Below are 14,701 nucleotides of genomic sequence, written 5' to 3'. Positions count from 1 at the left end.
ATTACAGCCTCGAGTCTTCTTGGGTATGACACTACACAAGCTTGGCACACCTGTATTTGYGGAGTTTCTCCCATTCTTCTCTGCAGTTCCTCTCAAACAGGTCGTATATTTTCAGGTCTCTCCAGAGATGTTCGATCGGATTCAAGTCCGGGCTCTGGCTGGGCCACTCAAGGACATTCATAGACTTGTCTGGAAGCCACTCCTGCGTTGTCTTGGCTGTGTGTTTAGGATCGTTGTCCTGTTGGAAGGTGAACCTTCACRCCAGTCTGAGGTCCTGAGCGCTCTTGAGCAGGTTTTCATCAAGGATCTCTCTGTACTTTGCTCCGTTCATCAATCCCTCGATCCTGACTAGTCTCCCAGTCCCTGCCGCTGAAAAACATCCCTTACAGCATGATGCTGCCACCACCATGCTTCACCGTAGGGATGGTGCCAGGTTTCCTCCAGACATGACGCTTGGCATTCAGGCCAAGAGTTCAATCTTGGTTTCATCAGACCAGACAATCTTGTCCTTTAGGTGCCTTTTGGCAAAATCGAAGTAGGCTGTCATGTGCCTTTTACTGAGGAGTGACTTCTGTCTGGCCACTCTACCATAAAGGCCTGATTTGTGGAGTGCTGCAGAGATGGTTGTCCTTCTGGAAGGTTCTACCATCTCCACAGAGAAGGTGTGAGCTCTGTRAGAGTGACCATTGGGTTCTTGGTAACCTCCCCGATCAAGGCCCTTCTCCCCCGATTGATCAGTTTGGCCYGGCGGCCAGCTCTAGGAAAAGTCTTAGTGGTTCCAAACTTCCTTCATTTAAGAATGATGGAGGCCACTGTGTTTTGGGGGACCTTGAATGCTCCAGAAATGTTTGGTGCCCTTCCTCAGATCTGTGCCTCGACACAATCTAGTCTTGGAGCTCTATGGACAATTCCTTTGACCTCATGGCTTGGTTTTTGTTCTGACATGCACAGACAGGTGTGTGCCTTTCCAAATCATGTCCAATCAATTGAATGTACCACAGGTGGACTCCAATCAAGTTGTAGAAACATCTCAAGGAGGATCAATGGAAACAGGATGCACCTGAGCTCAATTTCGAGTCTCATAACAAAGGGTCTGAATACTTATGTAAATATGTAAAAAAAAATAATAATACATTTGCAAATAAAAATAAAAAACTGTTTTCACTTTGTCATTATGGGGTATTGTGTGTAGATTGATGAGGAAAAACAATAATTTTTAATACATTTTAAAATAAGGCTGTCAAGTAACAAAATGTGGATAAAGTCAAGGGGTCTGAATACTTTCCGAGATGCACTACATTTGATGAGAGCCCTATGGGACCCAATGTTATAGTGCCCTACTTTTGACCATAGCACTATGGGCCCTGGTCAAAAGTAGTGCACCAAATAGGGAATAGGGTGCCATTTAGGAGGCAGACTATGTATTGGGTTAGCATGGGGACTGGAGAGAGAGACTCTCACCTGGTAGTTCATGATGGCTCGCAGGCACATGATGCAGACGTGAACGTCATCCTTCTTACAGACCAGCCGGGAGTTCTTCAGAGTTCTCCGGCTCGGCAACGTGTTGCAACTGAAACATACGGACACAGGAGAGTTTTCACAGTAAGCACCATAGGTCTGATTCGATACAAACAAAGACGCAGCGCTTGGTGAACAAGAAAACATGTAATCTGTGAACTGTAGAAATCAAACTTGTTAGGACACAAAGAGTTGTGTAATCTACTGCCTTACTCAGAGGCCAAAGGGGAATTGAACTATCCCGCACAAAGATATCGCTTGCAGCTAGTACAACGGCAGCAAGTCATTTGCATGCATGGCGGCGACCAGGCCGGCTTTGTGGAGATAAAACGGCAAAGAGGGGAGCCTTTCCCGCTGACGCCTTTCTCACAATGAAAGGAGAGTGCTTGAGAGTGGGTGTGTGTGTGTGTTTGTTCAAGTGTGCGGGTGCATGTGTGTGTGCTACTGAACACGGTCCAGTACAGCACAGACCAGCTCTGTCCAGCCAGGGACATAAGACGTGATATTTTCAGCGCTGTCACAAGGTTCTAACTACTAGCAATGGTTCTGGGAAAAGGTTCCCTGAGGCTACCGATGCACACAAACACTGACTCATGTTAGCACCGATGCCTTAGGGCCAGTCTTCAGTCACGGCATTGGCAGAGTCTGTTGTCTAAACAATCTAGTAAACCACAGTAGATGATTGGTCTTCATTGTCAGACACGTCTCACCGGTTACATCAATGTGAGCTATTCAGCAAGCAGTTATGACGTCTGCGTGTAGTAAATGTAAAATAGCTAGAACAGTAAGTGGGTGCATGCCTGACTTTGTTTGTCTTTGTGTGTGTGTGTGTGTATGTTTATGTGTGCTCTTTGTTCTATTTAGGTGCATGTGACAGACAAAACAAGTGTCCTCGCGTAAATGAGCTCGCTTCACGAGACGGTGACAGAATTGGAACGCTGCCTCACCCAGCAGGCGACGGCGGTGTTCTTCGAGAACTAAGCTCTTGTTTTTCTTTCCCCTCATTACACCAAACTATCTCCAGCCCTCAGCCTGCGACCAGGCAGCGGGGACAATAGGTAGAGTAACACATCTGAGGGAAAGGATCTATATCCCGAATGGCACCCTACTCCCTACATAGTGCACTACTTTTTTCACCAGGGCTCTGGTCAAACGTAGTGCACCACATTGGGAATAGGGTGCCATTCGGGATGCCGCCAGTGACTTGAGAGCACATTGTTTCTTAATCATACAGATGGAATGATGTGTGATGACTTGACTATGAGTAAAAGGAGACAGTCATTCACCCTGTTGCAATGTAGGCACAGTAGGCTTGCGTTGACAGGCCTGGTGGTGGTGTACCAACTTCCACCCAATGAAAGTTCCCCAAAGGCTTCGAGCTATGCTTTCATGGACGTTACTTCAACACTACAGCTACCTAGTCTAAGGCTGAGTCCCGAATGGCAGCCTATTCCTTGTACAGTGTACTACTTTTGACCAGGGCCAAATAGTACACTACACAGGGAACAGGGTGCCATTTGGGACGCACATACACTCTAAATTGCGTCTCACTACAGTACAACAACACGTTGACAAACACAACTATAAACTACAGTAGGCTAGCCTGAATAAGGAGATCTGGGAAAAAAAGAGAAGACATACCATCGTCCTTGAGAACACTTTGGGCATTTTAAAGAGCTTGGTGTCCTTCACGTGTGCAAGTGAGGTTTTCAGAAAAATACATAGAATTCTTAATAGGACATCAGAAAAGTGACAACAATGATTGACTTGGAAGGGGTGAAATTGTTACAACAAGGCTAAGTTTCTGTATGTTGGAAAAATGAATAAGTACTAATATTGCTAATGTTAATTACCTTGACTTGTCAGTCTGTGTTAGGAGGAAACTAAAGAATGTACAGAAGGGTTTGGTTTACATCCAATTACTAATTAAACAACTAGCAATATACAGAGGGGGCCAGAAACAATGCCAGTACAAACAGCCATTTGCTCTAAATGGGAACAGAAATCTAATTTCTACAGTAAGCACAATAGAGTTAGTAGCAGCAGGACAAATAGGCCTAACTTCCCCTCGCTCCCCTTCACACACTGGGCCACAGCTTGGTAATGGAAGCAGGTAGTATGTATGTGTGTGTGTGTGTGTCTGTGTGTGTGTGTCTGTGTGTGTGTGTGTGTGTGTGTGTGTGTGTGTGTGTGTGTGTGTGTGTGTGTGTGTGTGTGTGTGTGTGTGTGTGTGTGTGTGTGTGTGTGTGTGTGTGTGTCAGGGTTTCTGTTAGCTGGTAAATACCGTCTTTTGGCCAATTTTTTTATTTTATTAGGCCGATAAAAAAGAAATTGCTGTCCAAATTGCTGTGAGAAAAAAATAATTCCATTGTAAAATAGTGCTTTTTATTCATTGATGGAAATACCAGTGGATGTGCTCCAACGTCAAAGGCAAATATACTTCATAGGCTAATAAATCCTCAAGCTGCTGGGACATTAGCGTCGGATGTGTTTCTATTCTTACTCACGCAAAAGACTGGAGGTCTAAGGGACTTCAGCTAAGTGAACCCTGACTGGGCAAAATTGGTGAAGATTGTGCTGATTAGCTCTGTTTCCAGTGTGCCTGCCGAGAGGTGATTCTTTCTTCCAAAACAGAATGAAGACAGCCTCATGATCACGCCTTCTTAAGGACAAAGTAATGAGGCTGATGTGCGTCAAGCTGCTCCAAGGAGTTGGCTTCCCAACAGCAGCGGCTGTCTTTGAGCAGGCCAAGGTCCACCGCAAACGCAAGTAAATTAGAGGCAAATTATAGTGTTCGTCAGGCCCAGTCCTAGCACTTCTGCTGCCGCCCTAGGCCAGATCAACATATGCCGCCCGTGTCATGTATAGTATAAAGATTTGGAATGGATTGGTAGACTAGAGGAGAGTAATGGTGTGTATCATGCGCAATTGGTGCATTTCAGTTGAACTTATTCAGTAGCGCTTGGAAACGAAAAATCGTCGCCGACTTTTCACATTACAATGTTGCAATCACTAGGCAGCCAACTGTCTATAGTAGGAAACAGAGTTGTTATCGATCACTAGGCAGCCAACTGTCTATAGTAGGAAACAGAGTTTGTTATCGATCACTAGGCAGCCAACTGTCTATAGTAGGAAACAGAGTTGTTATCGATCACTAGGCAGCCAACTGTCTATAGTAGGAAACAGAGTTGTATCGATCACTAGGCAGCCAACTGTCTATAGTAGGAAACAGAGTTGTTATCGATCACTAGGCAGCCAACTGTCTATAGTAGGAAACAGAGTTGTCAATAAGAGTTATAAGCCACGTATATCACACATGACACGAGTCTCGACCCCACAATAGTTCAAATTACAATAAACATAACATTTAGTAACATCATCCAGTAGAATTGTAAAAAGAGTGAGATATAATTTGAGCTTTGGAAACAAGTGCTTTTGTAAATGTATGGCGCGGGCCTCGTCTCACAGGAGCATTGTAAACCTCATTTTGTTTATTAATATCAAATTTGATTGTCCAACATGATAATTTCTTCATTTTGTGGCTGACTAGAGTGTACTTTTTACACTGCTGTGTTGCTGAATCGCGGTGGGAATGGGGAGTGGGGCGGGCCAGCTCGGTCATGGCTAGAAGGGATCCAGCTTGTCAAAAGTACACTGAACAAAAATATAAACACAACATGTTGGTTCCATGTTTCATGAGCTGAAATAAAAGACCCCAGAAATACACACAAAAAGCGTATTTCTCTCAAATGTTGTGCACAAATTTGTTTACATCCCTATTAGTGAGCATTTCTCCTTCGCCAAGATGACACCTGACAGGTGTGACATATCAAGAAGCTGATTAAACAGCATGATCATTACACAGGTGCACCTTGTGCTGGGGACAATAAAAGGCCAATTTAAAATGTGCAGTTTGTCACACAACACAATGCCACAGATGTCTCAAGTTTTGAGGGAGCGTGCAATTGGCATGCTGACAGCAGAAATGTCCACCAGAGCTGTTGTGTAGAACATAATGTCCCAGTTCTTCCATGCCCTGCATACTCACCAGACATGTCACCCATTGAGCTTGTTTGGGATGCTCAGGATTGACGTGTACAACAGCGTGTTCCATTTCCCGCCAATATCCAACAATGTTGCACAGCCATTGAAGAGGAGTGGGAGAACATTCCACAGGCCACAATAAACAGCCTGATCAACTCTATCTGAAGGAGATGTGTTGCGCTGCATGAGGCAAAATGGTGGTCACACCAGATACTGACTGTTTCAGATCCACGCCATAGATTAGGGCCTAATGAATTTATTTCAATAAATCTGAGTAAAATCTTTGAAATTGTTGCATGTTGCGTTTATATTTTTGTTCAGTATCAATTTTTCTTCTTGCTAACCCTAACACTTTTCCTAACCTAAATCTCCTAACCTGCTATGTTAATTTTCCTAACCTCCTGCTAAATTAAATCAGAGAGGCCTTGATTGTATTTGAAAACAGCTGTGTTCGGTTATTTATTAATTACAATTTTATACAAATAGCCTATAGGACAGGTCGTTGGCAAATTACATTATACAAATATTATATTTTGAAGTCTTGTAGGAGACTAGTTCCTCTAGGTACATTTTTGTATTTATTTTTATTATGATATTCATTTATGATTTATAGAAGGGATGAAGATGCAACGGTTATGTTATGCTTTTCAATAAAAACTGTCATTTTGGTTTAAGAGCATCATTCTATTTTATATTATGAAAACTTTACAGGCTAATTCCTATTCCGTTAAGATGAATTACAATAATCTAAATGGGATTTTGAGCACCGTGGGTGGACGCCATAATGCGTTACGCACCCAATGCATATGAACGTCGGGTACATTTCTCAAATGTCCGGTAAAATAAAACCTTGCCAGTCACGTTGTCCGGCGCCAAATTGTCCTGACGGAAACCCCGGTATGTGTGTGTGTGAATGCGTGTGTGCGCACATGTTCGTGCGAGTGTGTGTGGCAGGTAGGTAGGTAGGGGAGCCAGGGGGGTTGAGGTGGGGGGTGGGTGCTGCAGGCATCTAGAACTATCAGACAGCACCATGAGCGACACCTTAAGTAGACCTGCCTGCTGCTGCTGAAGAGTGGAGCACAGAGCAGGAAACTAAAGGACGAAGGCCAGGACAGAACACCAGTCAACATCACAGCTGTCACTGTCACCTTCATACAGCTCACGTTCACATACAGCACATCGTTTTTTCCCCTCATCAATCTACACACAATACACCATAATGTCAAAGCAAAAAAAGTGTTTTAGATTTTTTTGTGTGCAAATTAATCAAATAAAATGAACAGAAATATTACATTTACATAAGTATTCAGACCCTTTACTCAGTACTTTGTTGAAGCACCTTTGGCAGCGATTACAGCCTCGAGTCTTCTTGGGTATGACACTACAAGCTTGGCACACCTGTATTTGGGGAGTTTCTCCCATTCTTCAATGAAAATCCTCTCAAGCTCTGTCAGGTTGGATGGGAAGCATCGCTGCACAGCTATTTCCAGAGATGTTTCATCAGGTTCAAGTCCGGGCTCTGGCTGGGCCACTCAAGGATATTCAGAGACTTGTCCCGAAGCCACTCCAGCGTTGTCTTGACTGTGTGTTTAAGGTTGTTGTCCTGTTAGAAGGTGAACCTTCACCCAAGTCTGAGGTCCTGAGAGCTCTGGAGCAGGTTTTAATCAAGGATCTTGCTGTACTTCGCTCCATTCATCTTTCCCTTGATCCTGACTAGTCTCCCAGTCCCTGCTGCTGAAAAACATCCCCTACAGCATGATGCTGCCACCACCATGCTTCACCGTAGGGATGGTGCCTGGTTTCCTTCAGATGTGACGCTTGGCATTCAGGCCAAAGAGTTCAATCTCGGTGTTATCAGACGAGATAATCTTGTTTCTCATGTTCTCAGTCCTTTAGGTGTCTTTTGTCAAACTCCAAGCGGGTTGTCATGTGCCTTTTACTGAGGAGTGGCTTCCGTCTGGCCACTCTACCATAAAGGCCTGATTGGTGGAGTGCTGCAGAGATGGTTGTCCTTCTCGAAGGTTCTCCCATCTCCACAGAGGAACTCTGGAGCTCTGTCAGAGTGACCATTGGGTTCTTGGTCACCTCTCTGACCAAGGCCCTTGCTCATTTTAGCCGGGCGGCCAGCTCTAGGAAGAGTCTTGGTGGTTCCAATGGAGGCCACTGTGTACTTGGGGACCTTCAATGCTGCAGAAATGTTTTGGTACCCTTCCCCAGATCTGTGCCTCAACACAATCCTGTCTCAGAGCTCTACGGACAATTCCTTTGACTGCATGGTTTGGTTTTTGCTCTGACATGCACTGTCAACTGTGGGACCTTATATAGACAGGTGTGTGCCTTTCCAAATCATGTCCCATCAATTGAATTTACCACAGGTGGACTCCAATCAAGTTGTAGAAACATCAAGGATGATCAATGGAAACAGGATGCACCTGAGCTCAATTTCGAGTCTCATAGCAAAGGGTCTGAATACTTATATAAATAAGGTATCTGCTAAAATGTCTAAAAACACGTTTTCACTGTCATTATGGGATATTTTGTATAGATTGATGAGGAAAAAACATAATTTAATCCATTTTAGTATAAGGCTGTAACGTAACAAAACGTGGAAAAGAGGAAGGGGTCTGAATACTTTCAGAATGCACTGTATAGTGCCACTTAAATGGCACCCTAGTGCACTACTACAGAAGTAGTGCACTATATAGGTAATAGGGTGCCATTTGGGACACACACATAGCCTCAGTCTCAGTCTCCTATAGGATCTTTAATTTGATCTAAACTCTGATAGACAGGAATATTAACACTGTAGCCCCACAGCCCCTTGTACATACGTGCCAGCACACTGGATGCATCCCAAATGGCACCCTATTACCTATCAAAGTTTTGCACTATACAGGGAATAGGGTGACATTTGGGACACACACACTAGCCTTACAGAAGAAGCTCATGAGTAGTGAGTTGAGATTAATTGAAAATTAATGTAGCTTAATCCACCATATGTGAATTAGGATAGTGTTGGGATCAGCGGAGGCTGGTGGGAGGAACTCTAGGAGGATGGGCTCATTGTAACGACTGGAATGGAATAAATGGAAGGATGTCAAACGTGGTTTCCATTTGATTGATGTGTTTGACACCGTTCCATCGATTCCATTCCAGCCATTACAATGAGCCCGTCCTCCTATAGCTCCTCCCACCAGCCGCCTCTGGTTGGGATTGACACGTGAAACATGGTGAGAATGGTTTCCTTTGTGCAACGGTTCTCGTAAAACCTGTGAGTTACCCACAGTCAGACAGAAGGATTAGCCGTCTATGTGAGAAGTCAATGGGAATAACACCCTGGCACATCATTGAAACGACAGCAGGGATTAACACACACAGTCAGAAATAGGCATAATTGGATGAACCTGGTTTAACGTAAGCAGGGGGACATTTTCAATGTTCAATGTTGGCCCATTTATAAAAAATTTGTATCATTCGTATCATATTCATCACATAACATATCATATTTGTAAAATTCCTGTGGAAAAGATATTGTTAGAAAATGGGGAATTCCGGCTTTTTCAATAGCTATGAAAACCCCATTGTCAGCAATGTGAGGTAGAGATATCATAATCCATAACATTTCATGTGATGTCTYWAAAGGTCGTTTGTTGTGGTCATGAGGCCCTGAAGGCTTTAAATGGCTTAAGACACGTTTCAGTCTGGCACGGATTTGCAGGATAGAGGATGGGGGGGGGGGTTGTTTTCCATGGATACGTTCCAAATGGCACCCTATTCCCTATGTAGTGAACTTTTTTTTGACCAGGGCCCATAGGGAATCCCATTGGGCTCTGGGCAAAAGCACTATCTAAGGAATAGGGTGCCATTTGGAACGTGTCCATGGAAAACAAACCCACTCCATCCTCCATCCTGCCAATCCGTGCCAGACTGAAACGTGTCTTAAGCCATTTAAAGCCTTCAGGACCTCATGACAACAAATGACCTTTTCAGACATCACATGAAATGTGTGCGCTTTCAGAACCGTCAAATACAACCATGTGACGACCCTCCCACTCTCTCTGCCGAATTCTTTCTCTTTGCTCTTGTTTTCCTTAATAGGATGTCGGTGGGCGGAGCCGGGTGGGCGGAGCCGGGAGGGTCGTCAGCGAAATGGGACACACCTGGGCCTGGGTGTGTCCCGGGATAAATACACCTCTTCCCCATTCTTTGCGGAGACTCTCTCCATGCAGACACACTGTTAGATTTTGTTTGTGGCATTTTTGTGGTTGTTTTGTTTGTTTGCTTTGGCACCTTTCAATACCCATCATTATCACATTTATGCACGTGAACACTCACTTACACTACTGATTACTGACTACACACACCACTGTTAATTGTCTTTACGTTAACTCAGTTAATAAATATATTTTTGTTATTCCTTATCTCCACATTGTCTCCCTTTTTGTTACGGACTTCGCGCCGGTTCGTGACAACCACGTGAATGAACCCAGGGCATCAAATTAGGGGACTATAACAATCCAGACTAAGTGAACCACAATCATGACTTTTCAAACCATTCCTTATAGATACCACAAATATCAAGTTTTAAATACAGAATTCTGACTACGTTATCATTGTGGTGTAGCCTTACAGTAGCTTCTAGCCTGTAATGTATGGTTAGAGTCCGGCAACTTTCCCGGATGTCATGCTTATTCCCTCTTGATTCTAGGAAACGTCAAACTGGGATAACTGGAAAATCTGGGAGTCCTTTTTTAAAAATGTTATCCACATTTTTCAAGCATAGGTACGGTATTGAGGCGTGTGGTTTACCGTAGCGTGGAGTGTCGCCCGGAGCGGGAGATGCTGTTCCCGTTGACGGGGGACGGGAAGTTACTCCCCCCATGCAGGTCCTCTATGGATCTGCTCCAGGGCTTGTCCACCGACTTCTCCGGGTTGTCCTCCACGCTGTCGCCATCAAACCTGGAGAGGGGAGACACACCGGACAGGACAGGAGACTTAAGAGATCGTAATACATCACTGTACTTCTCTGATCACAGTCCGACGATGTCTGTGTCCCAAATGGCAACGTATTCACTTTTAAGTGTACTAGTTTTGACCAGGGCCCATAGGTAGTAAAAGTAGTGCACTACATAGGGTATAGAGTGCCATTTTGGGACACAGACCTAGTCTGTTTAACACATTATCAGTAGGTAGAAGTGTATACAAATTCAGGCTTAAGTGCAACATTATGGAGATGCTCTTATTTCAGATTTCAGCAGGGCAATAATTCCCAAATAGATGTGGCTATTTTCTAATGGAAAGGCAGGGGACTAACTTGTACCAAGCGAATCAAGGTAAACACTCATTGATGGGGTAACCATTTGATACGCGTTGGACAGACTAGTGACATAGGGTCCGAACGTACATTTCAAATGTAACCGCCACGTAAAAAAAATGCCATTGGCTCTGAATGGCAACCTTGTGATCAGGCTGTCTATGAACAGAATCTACATGCCAAACAGAGCAAATGTCTACGTCCCAAATGTCACCACTATTCCCTATGTAGTMCACTACTTTTTGACCAGGGCCCATAGGGAGTCCCATAGGGCTCTGGTCAAAAGTAGTGCGCTATATAGTGAATGGGATGCAGCCAGTGTCCCGGGAGCCGTTCGGTCACCACATTCGACCAGTGACTCGGTGTTTCTGAGAACGAGGCAGCAGTAGCAGCATTGTCGAGGAAATGCATCACTGATTAGGCAGAAAAGGGCCATTGTGCTCATTGTCTGGCCTGCGCTAGACGGGGTGCATCTATAGGGTGAACAGAGCCAGGGGGACTTACGTGACAGCGTACTGCGCAAAAGAAAGATACTCCACCAAAACATCCAGGCCTTTGTTTTCTTCGTTGAGGAATTCTCTCACCCACCTGGAAGGAGAAATAACACCCCGTGTTAGTCCAAGAACAATACTAGTCACACAAACAGTATGTGGGCCCACAGTGTGAGACACACAACAAACAACAGACACACAGAACTGTCTGCGATTCAGCCATATTATCATTGAGATACACGTCAAGTGCCAAGGGTCCGACACAAGATCTAGCTATAATAAAAAGCTTGAAATAAGTGCTGGCAGAGAGAGAGGGTGGAAACAGAGAGGGAGAGAGAAAGGGTAAGAGAGCCAGAGAGAGAGACAGAGAGAGAGAGAGAGAGAGAGCCAGAGAGAGAGACAGAGAGAGAGACAGAGAGAGAGACAGAGAGAGAGCCAGAGAGAGAGAGAGAGAGAGATATTTTAGATTTCCCCCACATTTCTCTCACTCTCTTCCCATCAGTCACTGGGAGGAATAGCGATGAGCCGGTTGGGGGACTTCAAAGCCTTGGTGGTACAGTGGAATACAGCAACACACACACATATAAAGACACATAGGCAGCTCCCCTCTCCTCTCCTCTCCTCCCTACCAGGGAGGGCCTTGACAATGATCAAAAGACCATTTCTACCTTTCTCACCGCCACCAGTGCAAAAGTGGGCCACCTATTCAGCATGCTGGAGCCTTCATCTGCACTCGACAGCGATGGAAAACAGAGCCGTCTTTTTGAGAGACAATACAGCATGTTTGACTAATGACAGCCACTCCTCTCTCTCTCTCTCATATTTATGAGCAAAGGACTCACTCACTCACACTCTTTCTCACACTCTTTCTTTCTTAGCGACTCCACCAGCATCGTGTCTATTTACGGGGCCAATTACTTTAACGGGCTGTGATTGCACCGTGCATAACACACAGCCAGGCCTTCAGAAGTACTGTGACGATCACTAACAAGGGACATGCTCGTCTGAGGCACTGAAGGGACGAAAACGGATTGAAACACTGAGGGCTTAAGCGGAATTGCGCCCTAATGCTGCATTCTGACTTGTGTTGCTAATAAAAAGGGCTCCTTTTAAGGGCATGGGACCCTTAATAGTAATGTCCTGTAGAGGGAATAGGGTGCAATTTGTGATGCGTCGAGGTGGCGGAGGTGTGACCTGACCTTAAACACGCGGGAGTCACGAGTCGTGACCACACGACTACAACAGCAACAGTTAGATTCATAATACGACAATGTAACTTGTCAACAATTGAACGAGGTGAAAACAATTGAAAGGCTGTGTGGTACTGAGAAAAAGGCTGTCTCCACGATCAGTAGACGCAAGATGTGTCTTCTCTGAAAAGGACTGATTGTTATGTAGCCTGCTGGTCATCACACTGATTTCTGCCCTCCCCCTCTTTATAACCGCCCCCCTCCCTCCCCCCGTCTCTCTCTGGGAAAAGGTAATGCTTCATTATCTCATCTAGATTAGGTCGATTATGAATGTAATCTAGTTTAGCGACATAAGGTCACTAAAACAAGGCACGAGATAATCCACGTAAACAATGCCTACCCTCCTGGCTTTGTTTTGAGAGACAGACTTCCTCCGCCGTGACTCGCTTTTGTGGTTCAGTGTGAGTGAGCGAGTGAGAGATTGTGTGTGTTGGTGTTGTTGGGACCCTGAGATCCTCTAACTGTTGTGGTGTTATGGTGCTGGAGTCTGCGTGTTGTGATGGTACAGAACTGTGGCTGTCTGGTCCCCTTTCTGCGTCAGAGTCCCAAATGGCATTCCCTTTATAGCGCACAACTTTTCAACAGGCCCATAGGGAATAGGGTGCCATTTGGGACGCAACACTTTCCCATTCACATCTACACACACATCAATTACTACCCACCCTATGTGATTTGTCCTTAACGAAATTTCCAGTTCTCTCAGGACTTGGGTGGACTCCTGCACTCTCCGTCTGAATTTCTGGGGGCAAAGAAAGGGAATTATTATTAACATTTCATCACTCTGATCTGGTGGGTTATAAATCCTAAATTGTACAACAGACACCACCGCTGCCATTCCGAAAGGGAAATGTCCTGAAGAGAATGTGTGTGCTTTCTTGTCTTGAATAGGGCTGCACAATTCTGGGAACTTTCAATACATTCCCTGGTTCTCCAGAAAAGGCAGTTCCTCCTTATGGAACAGAGAGAGAGTGGGGAGGGAGGAGGGACGACTGAGCAGGAGAAGACGAGAGGGGCGAGAGAGAGACGCAGAGGAGGGAGAGAGGAGGCGAAGGGGAGAGACGACGGACGCGAGAGAGGGGAGGAGACGAGGGAGGGACGAGAGAGAGAACGAGAGGAGAGACACCGAGAGGGACGGGAGAGACGAAGAAGAGAGCAGAGCGGAGACGAGAGAGAGAGGAGAGAGAGGAGAGGGAGAGGGGAGAGAGAGAGACAGGAGGGAGAGAGAACGAGAGATGGAGGGAGAGAGAGATGGGAGAGAGAGGGAGAGAGAGAGAGAGAGAGGAGGGAGAGAGAGAGATAGAGAGAGACAGCGAGGAAGAGAGATGGGAGAAGAGAGAGAGAGCGGAGGAGGGACGAGAGAAGAAGAGAGGGGGAGACGAGAGGGACGAGAGAGAGAGAGGAGAGATGAGGAGGGAGAGAGACGAGATGAGAGAGGGACGGCGAGAGACGGCCGAGCGGAGAGAGAGGGAGAGGAGGGAGGAGAGAGGAGAGAGAGAGGGAGAGAGAGAGGGAGCGAGAGAAGAGAGAGGGAGCGAGAGAGAGGGAGAGGGAGGAGAGAGCAGAGAGAGGCCCGAGGAGAGGGAGGGCAGAGAAGCAGAGAGAGGAGACGAGGGAGGGAGACGAGAGACGAGAGTGGAGGGAGAGAGGCAGAGAGAGAGAGAGAGAGGAGGGACGGGAGAGAGAGAGAGAGGTGAGGGCGAGAGACGAGCGAGAGAGAGAGGGAGGGAGAGAGAGAGAGAGGAGGAAGGAGAGAGAGAGAGAGAGAGAGGGGAGAGAGAGAGACCGCCCCTCCACAAAACACTTGTGTCGTGTCACCGTTGTGTATTCACATGCAGGTCAGGTCATACACTTCAGTCCCAGGCATTTTTCTCCTGGCGGTAAAACCACTGGTAACAGCACACAGGAAAGAATGAATCTACGTCGGTTGTGTGTAAACGTGCCCGGCAGCTCAAAATACAGCCAGGGCCATTTAATAGTTGATATACTATCTGGCGTCCAAATGGGCACCTATTGCCTATATAGGTGTACTATATAGGGAATAGAGTGCCATTTGGGAATGCGCAGAAGATTCTATTGTTCCCATA

At 45.7% G+C, this 14,701-nt stretch overlaps 1 protein-coding gene across 9 annotated transcripts in view; it reads right to left on the bottom strand.

The window, feature by feature from the left end:
* The window catches only part of fmnl2a (formin-like 2a), a 94,311-nt gene that overhangs the window by 26,565 nt on the left and 53,045 nt on the right, over window positions 1-14,701 (bottom strand). For all 9 annotated transcript variants that reach the window (XR_011481018.1, XM_070447073.1, XM_070447058.1 and 6 more), the window contains exons 4-7: window positions 13,280-13,356; window positions 11,381-11,464; window positions 10,372-10,521; window positions 1,462-1,570 (exon numbers count right to left, since the gene is read on the bottom strand). Coding sequence is in view for 8 of the 9 variants with exons in the window: in XM_070447073.1 (XP_070303174.1) it covers window positions 1,462-1,570; window positions 10,372-10,521; window positions 11,381-11,464; window positions 13,280-13,356 (420 nt within the window). In the remaining variant the exon portion in view is untranslated. The remainder of the gene's footprint in view (window positions 1-1,461; window positions 1,571-10,371; window positions 10,522-11,380; window positions 11,465-13,279; window positions 13,357-14,701) is intronic.

This window comes from Salvelinus sp. IW2-2015, linkage group LG2 (genome assembly GCF_002910315.2).
Source record: "Salvelinus sp. IW2-2015 linkage group LG2, ASM291031v2, whole genome shotgun sequence".
NCBI classification, from domain to species: domain Eukaryota; kingdom Metazoa; phylum Chordata; class Actinopteri; order Salmoniformes; family Salmonidae; genus Salvelinus; species Salvelinus sp. IW2-2015.
The sequence above is the reverse complement of the archived record's forward strand: the minus strand, read 5'-3'. Positions and strand labels throughout refer to the sequence as shown.